The sequence below is a fragment of the Archocentrus centrarchus genome, chromosome 3 (assembly GCF_007364275.1).
Source record: "Archocentrus centrarchus isolate MPI-CPG fArcCen1 chromosome 3, fArcCen1, whole genome shotgun sequence".
Classification (NCBI taxonomy): domain Eukaryota; kingdom Metazoa; phylum Chordata; class Actinopteri; order Cichliformes; family Cichlidae; genus Archocentrus; species Archocentrus centrarchus.
Genome location: NC_044348.1, coordinates 23,283,517 through 23,304,279, shown reverse-complemented (window position 1 = coordinate 23,304,279; position 20,763 = coordinate 23,283,517). Strand labels below are relative to the sequence as shown.

Here is a 20,763-nt window from a genome sequence, read left to right as displayed (position 1 = left end):
AGTGTTCATGACTCAAAGATTATTTCCCTTTTTCATAAAGAAACAACCAAACTGCAGCAGTACTGATTAATGCATCTTCACTCTAGTCCTATAGAGCAAGCTCACTCAGACTGAAAATGATAAAGGATTTATTTGAAGATCCAAGTTACAAAAGACATGCATACAAAAACAAAACCCTTTCATTAATACAACGGGGGAGGGGGCATACCAGGAAATCCTGCAAATGGCAGAAGTGAGTCAAGACAGGTGGTTTGTTTTAGTCCCTGGATTGTAGGGAAAAGTGTTCCAGGTGTAACTGTTCAAGTAGGCACTTTGATCAGGTCTCGTCAACATAAAATGTTTTATTCAAACCAAGCAGGTAAATTATGAAGCTGTGTGAATTCAGTAAATCTTACGGTTGAAAATAAAATGTTTAACTGTCCACTTGTTTCTGCATCTTTATGTTAATGTGTCCTCATTCCTTATGAACTCTCCCACATCAGCCTGGTGGAACACAACAATGGACATGGGGTCCACTCGACGACACTCCTGCGTAGACTTTGCCGCCACACCAAAACCCTGAAGATAAAAACACAACCAGTTCATATATAACCTTAAGTTAGTCTCTTTTTAGTACACGAGTGACTAACATGGCTGCACACAATATGTGCTCTGTTTTCCAGCATGAGTGTCCCCAGCAGAAATACATGTCTTTAGTGTACTGTGAGCACAGTGCAACAGAGTGACAAAAAAAGAGCGAACTTTAAAGGACTTACCAGGGGTACATCTGCCATGGAGTAAACCACAACTCCTTGATACTGCATAGTGTTTTCAGTGATTCTACCAAGGCCAGATTTTAGCACGTGGTTCCCGTACAGGAAAGACTGCTCGGCTCCAGGTTTCACCCACACCTTAAACTGAAGATGCAAGAAATTCAAGAATAATAACAATGTTATTCATACATGAATCAATGTGTCTAATATGACAGTAACTCAGATTAATGTAAGAGCCCACACCCATTTCTCATTGAAGGAAAATTTATTCAGAATTTCTAATATATTTAATTTAAAATTTATTATAGAAATTTTCCAGAACATGTTAAACTGACACCTGTGTCACAGTGGGTTCTTGAGTTTGAACAATCAGGGGAAAGAAAGTCTTGAATTTTTAAGCACAAACATTGCTACTTCCCACTTATTCTGAACACAGTTCATTACTGAAGGTAGACCCCTAGGAGAGACTGAAAAGCGCACACAGTAATCTACAACTGAAGCAGGACTGTCATAATATCAAATGTTTACCAGTTCCACCAAATAACTGGTGCAAATGCATTGTAGCATACAGGGTAGCTTTATAAGTGGGTTAATATAATTTCTTGCAGTCTTAGGATCTCCAAATAACAAAAAAGAAAACAAAATATCCATATAAATAAGATGTGAATCAGGAGGCAGACTTGTGAACAGATACAACTCTTCCCACATATAAACTGCTATTTGTAAAAAAAAAAAAAAGAGTAGTGAGAATGTGTGGCGCTCACAAATATTTCAGAGTCAAATGCAAACATTTTTTTCCCCCTCTTGGTGCAAGTCAACCTGGTGTAATAAGATGGAGATTGGAAAAAAGAAATTAACAGCCATTTCCTGTTTACAAGTACAAACCCACAGTGAAATGCCTCAAGAAGCATGTCCAAATGAACTCACTTGAGACTGTATGTAGGTGTAAACATCAATGAGCTGTCTCATAATAAAGATTTAATTTATCTGGTTAGTAGTAAATGGACCAGACGTTAAAACAAAAGAAATCATGAATTATGTAGGTGATACACTTTGCCAGCACAGTAATAAAACCTCTACCACAAGGGTGGGTTATACTACTTTCGGGTTCTACAATATTTTTGGAAATATTGTTCTTTCTGCTTGATACCATTTGTTTTAAAACTTCAGTTTTAATTTTTTTGCGAATAAATTGCATTATTATAAGACAAGCTCCTCAGCATATTATAATTAAAATAATTAACAATTGCAGCATTCAAGTGATATATGTATCAATAACTATGAATCATGAACACTTTACACTTTGAAATATATGTTTAAACATAAAGCTATGTTTAAACGCTTGTGTAGCACCACTTTTCAACCAATAAATCTGTAATAAGACACAGGGCTGCAGATGATCCTGAAAATCATGGCCAGTGTTTGCCAATCTTCAATACTGTTTTTATTTCTGATTGAATATTCTGATTCCCCACCTGTATAGCTGTCTTTACCAGTGAAAAACAATTTCTGCATGTCATATGTCACTAATCTAAACACGTGGTTCATTCCAACCCTCAACACTGATTTTCTTGTAACCTTTCCAGAGCCCTTCTGGAAGATGATCTAGTGGTGCAGGTATTATCTCACATTATTGAGATTTGAGCAAATACTGGAGAGGACTTAGGTAATACCCGCATTTCTTCATTTCCTCCATCTTACTTCAACCCCTGTTGATATATTTGTAGGAGGGACTTGGCTGTGTATTGTAGTTACCTTTGCATATGGAGCGAGGAAATCCAGGGCTGTGATGTGCAGACGGAACTTCTTGGTCTTTGTAAACTTCCCAAAACACGTACCCACTGATATGAGTTTGTCCCGGGAAAAGTTGGTGCCCAGCTTTAGGATTTTCTCACTGTGGACAGAAAACCAAACGCCTTAATTCCTCCGTGTACTGACAGCTACCCAAAAAATGCGTGTTTATTTATCCACAATTACCTCATATAGTAGACTCTGTCATGGTGCAGCCTAAAACAGTAAACACCGTCTGGTCGGTCCACTAGAAGTTTTATGTTTTCACCAATGCTGTTACAAGAAAAAACACGTGGATAACTCATACACAGCATAAGCTAACAGGCAGGCTAAACATGTTGGTATAACTTGAACCTTTAAAGACAAAAAAAAGGCGCAGCAACCGTTCACTCACTATTTTGATAATTTCTCAAACATCGTTTTGGTCTCTTCTTCTGTCAGCGGCCTCATATTTACTATATAATCCGTATTATTAGCAGCGGATAAGCGTATCTCACATGAGTAGAAAACGTGGGGTCAACACGGAAGCCGTCACGCTTTAAAAACGGAAGTCGCATGACGTAAACAGTGACCACAGTTCCTGGTTTTTTACCTTCTTTAGCATTCAGTCGGAGGGAGGTGTTTTCTCCGGTAACCCGGCCAGTAGCTGGTAAGTTTTCTCACTTAAAATACTTACAGTTTACAAAGAAAGCTTGACAGAGTGGTTGGGAATAATTACGCAAACCTGCATTTGTTTCAGCTTTTGCTTTAATTTAACAACGAAGTCACAGTTTCCGAAAACGGGCTGAGTTAGCTCCGCCAGCTAGCTGTCAGTGGAAAAAAACACAAACCCGCGGCTATCGGCAGCCAGGGAGCCTTAGCTTAAGAGCTAACCGTATTAGCATGTGATAGCGCTTACGCCCGATTGACTAAAGCAGTTCAGTTCTGATCAATGCCGAAGCCCTGGAATAGCAGTAGTAGTCGCGCTGAACTGCACCCAGATGGGAGCTGTGCTCAGACTGGTCATGTAAAGCGTCTTTGCCGCAGCGTGGCGAAGTTACATAACGGTGATTTGTTTGTAAATACCTATTAGGTTCGAGTAATCCAAGATCACAGGCGGAGTTAGTAATCCTTAAAGGATGCCGGATGTGTTTAGAATCACCATTAAACACCTCTGCCCTCATTTTACGACTCTTGATAATAGGATTCAGTTACACTGAGTGTCAGCGGTGTGTGGCGTCAGCTGCATAGTCAGTGTTTTAGACTGGGAAGCAAAGTGAGCACTTTGCTTTTGGCAGATCATTTGATCCTCCTGTCACCTCGTATTTGACAGGCAGAAGGCCCTATACTGTTTCTTTCTGAGCTGCCGAAAAAAAAAGGCATTCACAGATGACATTTCGAAATATCTGATCGTACTGTGTAATTGCATCCACACACAAACGTCTTATGTTTTAATTAGGTTTATTCGGGTTGTTTTCTCGTTTCAGTTTACATTTTAATGTTTAAAATATGTTTGGTATTAATTAGAGTATTAGTTTAGGCTTTTAATATGGGTGATATTTGGATAGGAGTTACACTTTATAAAGGGAGTTGACACGCATTGATATAGTCATCCAAAACAGATGTACACCGACGCCTCCCCACCCTAGTTGTGTTGACACGTTTGAGAAAATTGGCAAAGACTGATGCTGACTTTAAGACTATTTTAGGTAATTTAAGTACACAATATTAAGTTGTTGTTTTTTTACTTAACTAAAATTCGATGTATATTTAACTATAACAACTGTGCGAATCATATATGTTTAACTGCATTTTCTTTGAACCTTGTAAACAAACTACTATATTATGGCTAATACCACAAGTTAATTAATCCACTTGTCCTGAAAACAGTGACATTTCTGTCTACACAGCAACATTCACCATCCTAACATGTATACATACAGCTTTAAACTGAAAGTTGTCTTTCAAGACCACCTTGTGTTTCTAAAAGCAAATGTTTACTTCATTGTAGAATAAAAAGTAGCGTTTTGAACAAGTAACAGTGGAGGTATTTTCATTATTTATTTATTTCCCAAATGATGCTCCACATTTTCTGTCTCTGTCCTATTAGCGAAATAAGCCACTAGACGATTTCAGGTCCAGGGGGACGTTAATTAAAATGGAAAGCTTATCAAGGCGGCAGTGCTAATAACAACCTGCTGAAAACTGAAACATGGGCTGTTCATTTAACCTCACAGCCCAAGGTTATATTCAGGTAGTGAGTTACAACCAGAGATTAACCACAAAAGTGACAGTGAGCCACTGTACAGCCTGTTGAAATACATGGCACGCTCAGACCCAATTTCTTTGTCATAAGACTTGTTGCAAGAAGAGTTAAAATTTGAATATGTCTAACGTATTTGCTTAGCTTTTAGTTTTTAAACTTCTGACTTTTTTTTTTTTTTTGAGGAAGCCAACATATTTCAAATACAGTACATGTCTGTAGTTCACTCTTAAAACAAAAATAACCTTAGAATACGTCATTAGCTGCAAGATGGCATCCACATACAAGGAGTGGGAGTCTTCCAAGAAAGGCCGTTTCAAATAATAGTTTTTCATCAGAATTTGCTTCCTATAGAAGTAAAGCTAGTGATCTAAACAAGCTGCTGATACATATGTTAATTGAATGGCATTTGATTAAGATTTTTTTTCCTCTCTCATTTGTTAACATGTCAGCAGGTGTGTGCTGCCCTGAGTTGGGAGAGGAGTTTTCGTGCCAACGGTTTACCCCCAAGAAGCCACTGGCCTGTGTCTGTCATCAGTTTCCGGCGTGTGTTTGTGGCTCTGGTAACACAGAACAGGAAGACAGGCGCAGAGAGACGTCTGAGCAGAGAGAGGAAACTGCTGCGGCTTCTTCGTTGGCCTCAGAATGACTGAGTTCTGGGTTTGTTTCAGTTGCTGCATTGCAGAGCAGCCACAGCCTGTGAGTATGAGATGAACAAATTTGAAAGAACTGATTTACTTAATATAAGGTGCCTTGTTTTAAAGGTTTCTAGTCGGAATATAGTTTAATAAACAGTAGTACTCATCCAGCTAAACACATAATTGCAAATGATTGGCAGGCAGACTGACTATAATAGGGAACTGTTTGTCACAATAATAACCCTTATCAATTTTGTCACTGTACGCCTAAGTTGTTGAGCCCTTTGGAATGACCACGGTGTCTGTAACGATTACTAATGACTGCTAAAGACAAAAGCATTCAGACTACAGACCTTTGTACTTTTCTTGTCTTTATTAAACTCACTAAGTAATTACTCACACGGAAGGCTTTAAACTGTAAATGAACTCCTGAGTACTCATAAATGCTACTTTATTAGTAAAAACCTCCATCAGAAATTTCTTGTTGCTGCTCATCAGATGTGCACAGTGATCAGGAGGGAATTTGGATCATTCCTCTTTACAAAACTGTCTGAGTTCATCAGTATATCTGGGAAGTCTTGATTGAACATCAAACCATAGCATGAGATTTGGTACCCACCCCCCCCCCCCCCCCCCCCCCCCCCTCTTGTTTTTCACTCTAAACATAGTGCTGTAGGGGTTTTTTGTTTTTGTTTTTTTTTTTTCAAAAAAATTCCACTTGTCTCATTTGCCCAGAGAACAGCTTGAGAATATTTGGAGGTGTATTCACACAGAGGTTTATTTTTTCCAGCTTGCGCTTAAAGTGATTACTCAGTGTGACTAATATAGAAATAACTTTTTTGTGTGTGTTGTAAGTTTAGTAACACTGGATTGATGATGCATATTCAATAAAGCTTATTACTGTGGCAGTGAATTGTCTGTAAAGAGACATTACAAATGATCCATTTTTTACTTTTGCCTCAGTGCCGATCCACTGCAACAAATGTTTAGAAAGGAAATAGATGAACATTTAGGTTCTGACTCACACGTGCACTTCTCCATCATCAGTGATTAGTAATAATTGCTTTAAAAATATCTACTGTGGTACGGCTACTTGTGATATCAAGGTTTAAATAAAGTTTTATGCTACTTTTCAGAAACGGCGGCGACGGATCGATCGCTCCATGATTGGGGAACCAACAAACTTTGTTCATACCACACATGTAGGCTCAGGGGACATGGGCCTGGGATTGGCATCAGTAAGGTTTTTTTTTTTTTTTTTTTTTCCCCAGAATGTTCAAATAAACATGTTTTGAGCCAGTTAACATTTCTGTGTTTCCATAGGTGGACTTAGTTCAGGCCCAGATGAAATCAAAAGGAGGATACGCGCATACAAGTTCTGAAGGTTCTCAGTTATAACGAGGTGAGGGATGCCTTGTTGTCTCTTAGTGAAACTGACATTAGCCACAAATTTTTCACTACCCCAAAGCTTGTTTTCATGCAAGGAGCTGTTTAAAACTGGTTTAAAAAAATTACGTTTGTCTATTATTTAAAACAATTTTTCACTTAAAGATTATAATTAGAGTTTGGGGTAGGATGTGTGAAATTCTAGACTCAGGGCTCGAGCTATAACCCACACGAGTGGTAGAATTTTAACACTATCTTGTAAACATCAAAAGTCCCCATCTTGACTCCACCCATGCAGTGTCAAAACAAATGATGGCAAATCAAGCCTGCATACAGCAGCAGGGCCTGCCTTGTGTGGTTTTTGAGAGGAAATGGGAGAAATGCTGTGAAGCGCATATTTATAGTATACCAGCATGGTATTGTTTTGTGTATAATCTCTCCAATTGTCATTGTGAACAGCTGTCAGTATAATGAGTCATTTTCATTTGACATCTTTTTTTTTTTTTTTTTTTTTAATGTGTGTGGCTGTCGTTACATTGGCAAAGACAAAGCTAACTGGCTAACTGCTGACATTGCACCGCACCGTGTTGCTTTTTGTCATAGGTGCTTAGACAGATTCACCCCAACAGTATCAAACATCTTTGGGGAAAAAAATGCAGGTGAAAGTAAATTGGACCCCCCCCCCCCCCCAAAAAAAAAAAAACCCTAAGTGTAGTATTTTGTCATTTGAGCTTGACAGACACACACATACACACAAAGGCACCTCTCCAGTGAGTAGCAGCTGAAATCCTAACATTTGTTCCACCTGTTCCTCCCACAGCTCTTCAGTCTTGTGGAAACTACTGTTGTTGCTATGAGGAAGAATTTTCAATAAGCAGTTCTGTCCATAAAGGACACAGGACCAAAAGATGAAACTACTGCTTTAAACATAATGATAAACATGTGTATATATTTTATTTTTCCATTCCTTTTTTTTTTTTTTTTTTTTTTTTTTTTAATGAAAGCACTGCTATCCATTTGCTGCCATACTGTTGCACTGTAAAGAATAACTGTTTAAGAGTAGGGAAGAGGGTTTAGAAAGCTCATAATCTCAGTTAGATGTATGCTTGTGTGTATGCATGAGAAAAATATTTTCAAAGATACTTGCTGTTATAGCCCATTTGGATGCCTGTATTTATTATCTTGATTTGAAAACGGACCTCATGGTGGCTGGGCCACGCTGGAGAGCATTTGAAACATCCAACTTCTTTATTCTCAGAGGTTTATCAAAGGACAGGTAGCGGTAGCAAGGCAAAAAAGCGATATGTTCATAGTTTTATTCTGAGAAATATAATTCTGAGTTGCTTTCAGGGTTGAAGATTGCTGTTTTTGTAATAAACTTGAAATGAGTAGAGTACACTGGACCATAAGTTGTACACTCACACTTGCTTAGGAGTTCAGCAATGATTTAAACTGTTTTGTTTTTTTTTTTGTTTGTTTTTTTTTTATATACTCATTTAGATTGAATCATATAGGATTTTAATAAACTATGAACTTCCTAATCTGCCTTCTGAAGTCATGTTATTTGTTTTGTTAGTGTGTTAAAGTTGAAGTAGGCACAAATCTGTAAAAGGCAGCATTTTAAAGGATCACTCTCCTTCTGAAGCTCTCCACTGTCTGTCATAAAAGCACCTTATGCCAGATGAACATGGGCATATGTGAGGACTGTATATGCTACCACAACACAAGCTTGATCAATAGGCTTGACAAAGTTTGCCATGTGACTTTGCTTTTTATGTAGCTACATGTTGCCTTCACTTGCCAGTGGGTTTTTCTGTCGTCAAATCTACCATCTGAAGGCACATACACCTGGATTTGTAGCTCAGCCAATAGGAACACCTTGAAAAACCTGTGATTGTCTCCCATCATGGGCTAAATTTTAAAGTTGAAAGAAGAGCTCAGAGGAGGTGCAGTAGGCTAGATTTTCTTAGAGAGCACCAACTACAACACGAGAATGAATACTATGGCGTTTTTACCCAGGTATCCAAAAATGGTGTCTGCCTCAGCTTTAAAGCTTTGGTTTGAGCTTTTATTTATTTTTGCAATTTCATATTTTAAAATTTTTTTTTTTTTTTTTAAGGCTTGTGTACCAACAGACTAAGACCTTAATGTGGAAGTAATCAGATCATTAACAAACACTGCAGCAAATGTGGGTTTTGATACAGTTGGCAGTATTCTATCTAGTTCACCTTTAATATGTCCATCATATTTCCATCTTTTTTCTTTTTTTGTTTTTTTTTTTGTTTGTTTGTAAAAGATTTTAGATTTGTCTGGCAGTTTGTATTTTTTTTCTGTAATTTTTAAGCTCTTTGTTGTCCTCTGGAGGTCTTTGTCATTCTGCCATGACTGTTAAAGCTGACAAATGCAGCTAAATGGCTTCCAGCTTCATGTGACCCACCTTTGAAGCAGTGTTTGAGCTTAAGTTGTTTCTGTTTTAAATCATTGTTACATATGACTTTATTTTGTAAAAATTACTAAAAGTATTAAGACACCTTTTAACCATCTTGGACATTACATTATTCACAGTTTGCCAGTGTTTTTAACCTTAAAGCACATATAATTTCTCCTTACTTGGGGAGAAAATTCAATAAATGCAGCTCTTATTGCCCAGTTATTCTGGTTGTCAGTTATGTCAGTGATTCGACTACAATGTTCAATTTTGTTTTCCCCTTGGAGTTTTTAATGTGTTGTCCACATTTGTGAACTAGGGTCCATTTATTTAAAAAAAAAAAATATATATATATATAATTAGATCAAAAGTGAGCAAACCAGCAGGCCTGGACCTTCTAATACATGTAATTGTCCTCCTCATACATCATGATTGACTATTACAGCGACAAAATGTGCTGAATGTATTAAGTCGAGCATGTAAATTGGTGTTAAATGAGTGCTGTTGTCAAACATTTTATGGTACAAAAAAAAGAGACTGTTGTTGGTACTTCAGATCATAAAATACTCTTAATTGATGTTGTCAATTTGGTTTTATCATTCGCAGCCTTAAGGCTTTTTGGAATTACTTTCCCCATAATCCTGGACAGATTTAAGATTCATCATGTTTAAATATTGTGACAAAGATCTGTTTCAGCGTTTCTGTCCTTATTCCTGTATGAAGATTCACACACATGTACATGTTTTTTGTTTAATGTTCTTTGTTTTTTCCAGCTCTGGGATAAATGCTGTAGACTGTGCAGTCATACGTAGATCGGTCATTATGTGACCAGCAGGCTGTGCTAGTGGACAGGTTGAATGTGACTTAAATAGTTTTGTTTTTGGATTTCTGTCACAGGGCTTATTTTCTGATGACATTGTAATTACATGATGTATAAAAGTGGTGGAGCCATGCTTTCTCAGATTCATACATGTGACTTTTCTGTATAACATTACAGGGAAGTTTATTTTTCCCCCTCAGGATCTGCCTAATATGTTGTTCCCACTAGGGAAATTCATCTTTCCTTTACTGCATTTTCAGAATCAACCAATAAATGTTATCTGTTGATGTTTGACCAGTTGTGTGTTTCATGTTTTTTACTTTAGGAGGAAAGCACTGACAGCATCAATGTAACAATGACTACACACTTTTGAATCCACTATAAGTCCTAAATTCAGAATTTTACCATAGGTAAAAAAAAAACTTGATTTAAGCAAAGTAAAAGTACTCAGCCTAGAGATAAATGCTGTCTGTGAAGCATACTTGGACGTACTTTTGGATTGTTAGAGGGCTGAGGGCTTGCAGGGATGAAGCTCATTATGATAAGTTAGGCATCTAGTGGCTGAGGCTCCACACTCCTGGGGTTCATTTTCACATGTATTTGGGCCCGTATAAGGGCCCTAGGGTTAAGCTAAAAGTCAGAGGTCATGACATTGCTGAATCTTTATATACACTGCTCAAAGAATTAAACACTCTGAAAACAAATCAGATCTCAAGGGGGGAAAAAAAATCATGCTGGGTATCTGCACTGATATTGGGCTGGGTAATGTGTTAGAAACAAGAGGATGGCACATCGTTTGATGGAAATGAAAATTATCAGTTACAGTGGGCTGATTTCAAACCCCATAAATCAAAGTAAAAAAAAAAGATGCAGCAGGCTAGTCCATTTTGCTGAAATTTAACTGCAGCAATTCAAAATGTACTACTCATTGTGTACATACTATTCATTGTGTACATTGTGTAATACTCAGTAGTTTGTATGGCCCCCACATAGTCGCATGCCTGACAGCATCAGGGCATGCACCTAACGAGATGACAGATTTTGACCAGGGCATTGCTGAGCTTCTGGACTGTCTGAGGTGTAACCTGGTGATGTCAGATGACCCAAAACATAATGTCCAAGAGATGTTCTTCTGGATTTAATATAATTCCTTCATCCTCAAGGAACTGCCTGCAAACTGTCGCCATATGAGGCCGGGCATTGTTATGCACCAGGAGGAACCTATGACCCACTGCACTAGCGTAGGGTCTGACAGTGGGTCCAAAGACTTCTTCCCGATACCTAATGACCTATAGTGGATCTGCCAATTCTGGTATTCTGTGGCAAATGCCAATTGGGCTCCACAGTGCCAGGCAGTGAGCAGAGGGCCCATGTCAAGCCCTCAGGCCATCATCAAGGAGTCTGTCTGGTTGTCATTTTGCAGGGCTCTGGCGGTGCTCATCCTGTTCTTTCTTGCACAAAGGAACAGATACGGGTCCTGCTGATGGGTTAAGGACCTTCTTGTTGCTGTCTTTTATCTATGCCCAAGTGCTTTGTCCACCAACCTTTAGACTGGTAGACGACCTGCTCTACCACTTGTGCCACAACTAATATATTTTTATAGGTAGATATTTCAAAACAATGATCAAGTTAGATATGTGTGGCACAGTGGTGCAGTGGTTAGCACATTTACCTCACAGCTAGAACATCCTGGGTCCAAACCTGCTGGCCATTTAAGGACTTTCTGTGTAGAGTTTGCATGTTGCACCTGTGTAGGTTCTCACCAGGTACTTTGACCTTCCCCTGCAGTCCAAAGACATGCTTGTTAGGGTAACTGGGTAATTTGGCCCTTGGTATGAATGTGAGAGTGAGTGATTGTCTGTCTCTATATGTTAGTCCTGTGAAAGACAGGTAGCCTGTCCAGAGCATATGCCACCTTTGGCCCCATGATTGCTAGGATAGGCTCCAGTCCTCTACAACCCTGAACTGGAGGAGGGGAAAGAAAATGGATGGATGGAATTTTGATATCTGTAATAAGATAAGGGCTCAGAGTTGACAAAACATTTTTTTTTTTTGTAAGAGGAGAAATGCCAAATAAAATAGGAGCCCATAGTTTAATCTTTAATGTGTGGCATTTTATGAGCATATAATTCTTTTTAATTATAATTAAATTGTAGAGGAAAAAGACTTGGAACATTTCCCTTTGAGATATAGTGTAATGGGGGTAACAAGTGATAAGAAATTTAAATAATTAAACATTATACCGTAATCTTGTCTTTTTACTGCACTTTTGTGAAGTATTATTTGGACTATGCTTCTCCTGCAATGGCAGATCTGAATGCCTGCTGTGAAAAAGAGCTGTAAATTACAAGCAGCAATGTATTTGTTAAAAGTATATATTTCAGGTTTACTGGTTTTTAAACAGTAAAATAAATATATTTTCAGAAATTGCTGCGCTTACTTTCAAATAACGCACAGTAGTTAATATTTTCTCACTGTCACAGTAAGCAGTGTGGTGGGGTAATTTTTAAAAAAGCATAAGAAATGTAACATTTGGCTTCTTTTTTATTCATCACAGCAGGACTGACAGTGGATGACTGTCAAACATAATGAATTGTCATACTTCACACATATTTCAGTATATTAAAAAACTGTGGAATAAATTTGCGACTGAAAATAATATCCAGAAAAGTCTGGCAGGTTTTTCATCACACACTGAAACTCAATCATTATGTATTTATTTTTTAATATATACACAAGGTCATGGTCTTTTGTAGCTTCTGCATTTTATAAATGCAAGATTATTTAAAATATAAACAAAAACAAAATAGGAAATATAGTATAACACAAAACACACTACACAATATGTTGCCTCAAAAATAAAAATATAAAATCACGTTGCTCATGTTGGAAATTTTTTTTTTTTTTCAAATGTAGCAAAGTTAAATGCACCAAGGTAGAAGAGTCACACACATATTGGATAATGGAGAAGGATGGAATATACAGTGTATTGCAGCTTAGGTCAGCGTTCTGTGAATGAAGCAAGTTTTGAACTCCACTCACACAAACACAAACCTACAAACTGTGCCTGTTTGTTCTGCACTTCATTTATTGGCTAAACATCCAGTCAAGCTCAAAGAAACAGGAGAACAGAAACTGATCATGCACTGCGGTGAAACGAGATCTGTGAGCTTGGTGTCATTTTAGTGAGTTTTAGGCACTAAATCTAAACACGAGTGATGTTGACAGAGGTAAAGCTTGGCTTGGAACTGGATCTTCATTTCAGCATGCTCAGCAGAGAGGGTGACTGATCAGCTAACTGACAGAGCAATATTCCCTGCCCTGTCTCCCGTCTCCTTTTTCTGGCAATTAGCAGTCAGCTTATCAGATAGACAATAAGAGGGAAATATCTGAAGAAAGCTTCAGAGAAAATCACTCTTTGATCAGATATTTGGTAAACACAAAGAGAAGGTGGATGGAGTTGTTAGTGGGTGCATGGCTACGGCATCAGTGGTTGCTGATGTGTGGACCAGTCAGAGAGTTCCTTGATGTAGTTTGGACCAAATAGATCGCTGCAGTTCTCTGTGTGCAGAGGATATGGATTATCATCACCAGGACCTGAGGAGCACAAAACAGCATATAAACACACAATCATGACTATTAGCTAAACATTAGTGCATTTCATTTTATCTAATTTTTACAGATTGTTATAAGCATACAAAAAAGTATTTAATTTTATCTGGCAGGCACTAACACTAATCTATCTAATAGATGCGTGTTTGTGTTTGATTTGTCTTTTTGAGTCTCTCCCGCAAATTTATTCAAAGTTTTCTGTTATACTAAAAATCAACAAACTGAGAAACAGTAAAATTCTATCCTGCAGTTTAATTCTGTGAAGCAGAGAGCAGCATAGAATAGCAATACTTTTTCATATTTGAGATATGATTTAATTTCTGAACTCTAATAATCCAACATTTGAAGGAATCATTAAACCATTTTACATAAATAAGGTGTCATACAGTGCCAGTGGTTCCATAGACTGTGCGTTCTCCACCCTCTCTGTTCCGCGGCCTGGTTCCAGAGGTCAGTGTTGCTTAAGTGGTCCATCAGCTGCAGGAGACGAAACACTGAAAGTCAATTAAACAGATACGCAAAGCACCACATACAGAACCCAAACTGCAGTGAAAAGAAAATCCCAGCACACTGATCTCAGTTAAGTCGATGATGCAGCTAAATTATGTAGCAGTTGCTTTTCCTTTGTTTTAAGGGGCCAGGCATTTAGTAAAAGAGCCTCTATGATAACAGAAACCACAGCGTTTTGAGAAAACCAAGACTCTTTGAATTTGATTAGTTAGTATATTTAAGATGTGATACCTTAAAGACAGCTTCACTCTGTTCCTGGTCCGTTGATTTGGCATCCCACATCCCTGCAGACCAGCAACAATCAGTCTTTTCAAAATCTCTTTTACATCAAAACCAAAACACCAACAGAGCACTTTAAAGCCAAAACATCTCACCCTGTCTTTGAACGTTGGTAAATGTGTCTTCTGCAACAGGCTCCACCTCCTGCTGTGTTTCTGAAATGGGTCTCATTGTTGTGACTTGCCAAATTTGTGTGTTGTGTGTACCATCAGGCATGCATTCTCCTAAACTGGCCTGTCCTTCTCTGGGTCTGTCGAATAACCGCAGCCCTGAGAGAGGATGGAGTAGAACTGTCACATGAGGCCTGTGTAAAGCAGTCTTTTCTCATAAAGTGGGGAATACATTTTAAGTCGGTTTCTTACCTCTTCTGCGTTTCTGTGTTTGGGAATTGGGCAGCATCCTGTACACTCTATAGGCATTACTGCCTCTCTTCCTGCTGTGTTCACGCAGCTCACAGATGTCAGGCAGAGAATTCAAAGCACAGCGGAAATTTGCTTTCCATGTCTTTGGATCTGGCTTGTCTTTGCCTGGACGGTACCGTCCTGAAGTTAAGAAGCACAGAAACAGTTGTAAATTCTGAATACTTATTGCCAAGGATAAGACAAAAACACAAATCATTGTCCACTTACCAGGACTGACCCTGTTTAGGTGTGGGGAGTTGGGGAGATCTGATATGTGCATAGTTTTACCCATAGACTTTATTTAAAAGCTGGACATAGAAATTGAAGAACCTTAAACCTGCATTCTTTCTAATGGCCAGCAGGGGGCAACTCCACTGATTGGAAGTAGCCAGATTGAACAGAAATCTATAAGAGACTGACTCTGCTTACTTCATGAGTGACTTCTGTAAACATCCTCCTAACTAGGTTATGGTCTCAGTTACAAGTTTCATATCTTCTTCATTACAGCATAATGTTTAGTTTAAAAATCATGGTCCCCATTAGAGTAAATTAGACAACAATGCAAGGTATGATTTAGGGCACGGCTTCCTTGTAATTTACTATGGATACTCATACTCATTAGTGAGCATAGTTATAGAGGCTAAAAAAACATACAAACAATGGGTGGCATCTACAATCAAACTTTGTATGATTTACAGGTGCTGTTGTACCTATAACTACACCTAACAGTAATATCAGTGTCCTGGAATACACCTGTGCATTGTGCAATGTGAGATGTGAAGGTACCCAAACATCCATGATTAGTCCTACATTTTTTATTCTTTTTAATTCATAATATGTATATGTAGTCATTTTTAAAATAGGTCATTTTTGCAGATGATACAAATTTATCTTCTTCTGGGAAAATTGGAAATTGTCTTTTGCATGTTACTGATTAATCTTTTAACCCTTCACTCTCCCACGACGTTCCTGAAGTCTGCTGAGCACATGCTCCTAACTGTCCTAACGTCCAGATTAACAGATAAGAGATGTGGCCTTTGCAGTAGCTGCTCCTAAACCGAGGAACAAACTGCTTAACATTGGACACCTTTAAAACCATTTTTATTCTTAGGCTTTTAGATGAAACTGAAATCTGATTGCTCTTTATTTGTGTTGTTTTACTCATGTTTTCTCAGTTTATGTTTTCTTTTAAAATGCCTTATTCCTTTATGTTACTTTATTCTTTTAGCTTTACTGCACTTATTAAATATTTCATATGAATAAATCTGACCAGACTTGACTTTTGAAAAGGTGTTGTCAGTCTTTAAAACACAGTCTAATATCAACAAACTGTCAACTGTCTTTTATTTTTAAGAAAACTAAATTTATAATTTTTGCAACTCAATCGGGAGCTGAAGAAAATACTGAACTGAAAATAAAAAAAAAAAAATTGAAGGAGTTCATGCAGCAAAATTTCTGGGTTTCTGATTTATCACAAAAGAACATGGAAATTACAAATTAACTATAATAAAGGGGGGGAAAAAATTCAAAGTCATCAGTAATTTCATATAAAACCAGGGATGTATTGAACTCTGAGGCCCAGCATATAAGTTATTCGTGCTTTATATTTGCATAAATTTCTTACTGTGTGGAACTGTGGGGATCAGCCTTTAACTGTATTATACACTGAATAGTTTTATTACAAAAAAAGAGCAATACGGATTATTAACAAGGCTGGTTGCTATGATCCCACTGATCCACTGTTTTTAAAATTTCACATTATGGGCTTTAATGATTTAGCTTTCTTTAAAAAAAAAAAAAATTGCACATGATGTTCAAAACAAAACAAAAGTCCCTTCCCAGACTGTGCAAATTTTTTTCAGTGTATGAGAGCAAATGTTTGAGAAGTGTTTGCAATTTCACTGAACGAAAAGCCAAAAAACAGATTTAAAGTTACATTTCTGTTGTTGCAGTGAAAATATAAAATAATGGTGGCGTAAATGTAAAAATGTGCGATTTGTTTTTTGTTTTCAAGCATTTACAAGGTTGAATGATGATCATGTTTTCTTTTCCTTTTTCAGCTTAACTGAAACAAATGCAAGGTGGACATAAGCACTGCTTCTGCCTGAACCTGTTTAGTTACTGTTTAGCCCATAGATTGTGGACTTTATATGTACTGTTATAATGTCTGTGTAATAAGTCATTACTGAATATAGTGCTTTTCTATTGGTAAAAAAAAAAAAGGGGGGGGGGGTTAAAGGGAATTTCTGATTCCGTTAGCGTGACGTGTTTTTGCCATTGTGCCTCTTTTTGTCTTCCTCTCACTGAAGTGAATCAGGGAACAAAAACTAATGCAAAACACATATCAGTGTACGTTCTGCAAACTTCCTACATCCTTCCAGAAAGTACTGCCTTGTCATAGTTCTCTAGTGCATCTGAGAACACACAATTAATCTTAATCACCACTTAATTTGTGGTTAACCAAGTGGTTTGAAAACTATTGCCCTTTGGTTTCAACTATTTGTAACACCACTATTAACAATTGTCAATAAAAATACAATAAGGTACACAACCAAATCAGAACTACTGCATCTGCATCTGCAACTTTTAACTTACTCCTTATTTTTGGTATGCCAAATTGTATTATTATCTATCACCAGCTGCCAGACCATTCATCATTAACCCTGCTGTCAGGTGACTTCATCCAGTCTGTGGTGTTCGTTCTCAAATTTAGCACAACAGTTTATCTTGGCTCTCAGCCAGTCCTCTGAAAAGAACTGTTAAAACTTTAGTAATGAAATCACCGGAGCTTTAAGATCCACTGTGGATCACTTACAGCCGACAAGGACTAACAAGAATTAAAGGGGCACAAGCAGCAGCCACTGAAAACTCCCGTTCATTAAGGTTTTCACAAGTCTTGTGTCAAAAACACAAGTACTGGGTTTTATTTAAGATATTTATTCTATGTACTTCATAGCTTTTTGTTCATGGTAAAATGTTACACTTTTAGAACATATTCATTTTACACAATGTCTGTTTTTACATATTAAGTTCACGAGTATGTTCTGTCTTTTTTTAGCGCTTGTTTTTTTTTAAGCATTAATGTTGTACTTTGACAGCAATTCGATCGCTCTGAACATTCACAGTAAGTGAACTGGAGCTTTCCCATAATATGATGCAGGCACAGTCATGAATCATGACTTTCCCAAGACAGAAATATGTACTGAGTTTAACACATATGTGCGCATGCACTTGTGCTTCTTTGTGTATTGACCATAGCAATAATGCTTGGACAGAAGACTATGAAGCATATATGCTTCATATTCTCTGAATTATGAGAACTGTGTGATCTACAAGAAGAAGTGAGCAAAATTACTTGGTGTTATGCATTTAATTACTATGAGAAGGTTATCAAATTACTTATGAGAAGATGTCAGTTAAATGATCTGGGAGGATTATGTGTACTAGAGTGAGCTTCGGTTAGGAACTGAAGAGTGATAGCAGGGACATACATGAACTGAAAGAGCCTTTGCAGAGGCTTGTAGTGCCAACCTTCCAGAGAGCATCTTTATGTTTGATTGGATGACAACTATTTGAAGTTGCCATGAACCTCTCATCACTTAGTTGGAAAGCATACAGGAATGTGGTAGATCTAGAAAGACTGAACTACACAACTGTGGAGCTCTTCACTGGAAATGCAGCATGGAGGAAACCGGTCTGCAGGCAAAACTTATTAGGGTCGTTTAAACAATGATCACAATGCACAGTGTCCATATTCTGTTTGGCAAAAAATAAAAATAAAAAAATTCCAACAACAACAGGGCAGGCAGATTTGAACTTAGTTTTAAGTAGCATTAAGAAACTTTGTATGTGACCCTGGGAAATTACACAGCTTGTTGAAGATTCTTCTAAATTTGTTGATTTTGTGTGAATTATCTAATCAAGCACAATCTTTTTTGTTTTAGATATATATATTTTAGGGGAGCATTTAACCTCCTCTGACAGATCCCTGGCCAAACTTGTACCAGAGATGTTACATAGACACGGTTCGCAACATAAACTTTCAACCTACCAGAACACAATGGACCACCAAGGAAATTTTTCTTAATCAAGGCAGCTACAATTAAATGAAAATATTTTTACTACCTGTTACATGTCAACAGAAATGAGACTTTTGCCCAACTCTGTGTTTGGTATATTAACAACATAAAACTTGCTGTTCTTTATATCATGTCACTTTAACGTGTGCGTCAAAAATCCCCCTTCAGCACTCATGTATTATCGTTTTTATTACTGTTTACTGTTAAAATATAGATTTTTTTATAGAAGCATTCCAATATGATTAATTATTTGTAGGATGGTACTCTGGTTATATTTGTAGTTTGTGGTGCTCTGTATCAGAACACGAGCATGCAGTGTAACAGTGGAGTACAAGAACTTTATTCTGATGAATTTCTGGTGGCTGTGGCTGAGGAGGTAGAGCAGTACATCTACTAATCGGAAGGTTGGTGGTTCAATCCCTGGCTGCTCCAGCCTGCATGCCAAAGTATCCTTGGATAAGATGCTGAACCCCAAGTTGCTCCCAATGTATTAATTGGAGTGTGAATATGTGCGAATGTTAGATAGAAAGCTTAGCTGTAAGTAAGGTGAACGTAACCGTGTTGTATGCAGCGCTTTGAATGCTCGAGTAGAAAAGAGCTATATAAGCAATGGTCCATTTAGCAACTTGAGCAGTCAGTGCAACAGATGGATATAAAATAGTCTGAGTTGATCTGGGAAACAATGAGATGAAAGAAAACATGTCTGTGTTTGGCTCTTACCAGTGTGCATAGCCCAGCTCCTGAAAAGGGTAGCATCTCGCTCAATACTCCAACCATGACGAGCAGCATGTTTCCATGGGATTTGGAAGATTCGTTCGGACTGTTGAATGAAATAAAATAAAATTTTGATGATGTTTATTATGTTTATGTAGCCCAGAGTGTGATTTTATCTACCAGAAACTTTTTAAACTCCAGTTGTATGCAGGTGTGTGTTTAGCTGTACTCCTATATGGTGGTGCGAAGGAGGAGGTCTACCTGGTCCAGCCAGCTGACTCCTGGATATCTCCCAGACTGAATCTGTTCCTCCAGCCACGGCCTCAGCCTGAGTCGGCCTTGTTGTTGTTGTTGCATGCTGCTTAAGCCAGGAGTTTCGGCAATAACAGAAAAATTCTTAGGAGCTCAGATTAAATCAGAGGTTACTGTGGAACACCCTTCCTACCTCACTGCATTCTTCCAATCAGAGAGCTCACATTTAACATGATCCCTTTCCTCCTCCAATAGTCTTCCACATATTCTCTTCCTGTTACAGAAACAAATGTATACTGCATACTGTTCTCTTTGAGTGGAGCTAAAGTGGAATGTGATGTGCACTTTTAACAGGGAGGGCAATTATACAGGCTTTTAATAACTTTCCTGCTACTCCAGTAGTTAGATATACACCGAAATGCTGCTTTACTGTAACCAGTTGTTTAAAGTTAATATAAAAAGAAACTTTAAACAACTGCTATATGTGAATATATAATATGTTTGTGTGGTGCATGTCTTTTTGCATGTGTCACCTGCTGCAAGAAACTCAGTGTCAAAATATTTTATTGTGGTTTTCTATTAAGTATAGTGCAGATGTGAAATAGCGTCTGTTCACGGTGAGACCACAAGATGGAAGCACAAGTAATGGTGTGGTAACAGTGAAGCTCCTTTACATGTTTTTACATGTTGCAACACTGCCTCGACACATTTAGTGTACATGAAAACACAAGCTCAGCTCAGGTAACGTCAGTTAAACAGGAGCATTTCTTTGAAATTTGTCCCCCCCCATTAACACTGATCAGTGTTAATCAGTTTTATTCATATGACACACACACACACACACACACACACGCTGTTT

General features: G+C 37.8%; 2 protein-coding genes across 2 annotated transcripts; both read right to left on the bottom strand.

Annotated features, from left to right (window-relative positions):
- Positions 1–111: 111 nt before the first annotated feature.
- On the bottom strand, positions 112–3,098 carry LOC115775673 (60S ribosome subunit biogenesis protein NIP7 homolog). The gene is made up of 5 exons (XM_030723150.1): positions 2,938–3,098; positions 2,730–2,816; positions 2,508–2,646; positions 756–896; positions 112–558 (listed from the first exon to the last, which is right to left on the bottom strand). The coding sequence occupies exons 1-5, from the start codon at positions 2,991–2,993 to the stop codon at positions 439–441; spliced, it is 543 nt and encodes a 180-aa protein (XP_030579010.1). The 5' UTR covers positions 2,994–3,098; the 3' UTR covers positions 112–438.
- A 10,437-nt stretch (positions 3,099–13,535) lies between these two features.
- On the bottom strand, positions 13,536–20,137 carry LOC115778225 (uncharacterized). Its single transcript, XM_030726289.1, has 8 exons — positions 20,129–20,137; positions 19,914–20,048; positions 19,659–19,758; positions 14,821–15,000; positions 14,554–14,727; positions 14,411–14,463; positions 14,056–14,146; positions 13,536–13,654 (listed from the first exon to the last, which is right to left on the bottom strand). The coding sequence occupies exons 1-8, from the start codon at positions 20,135–20,137 to the stop codon at positions 13,536–13,538; spliced, it is 861 nt and encodes a 286-aa protein (XP_030582149.1).
- Between the last annotated feature and the right edge of the window lie 626 nt (positions 20,138–20,763).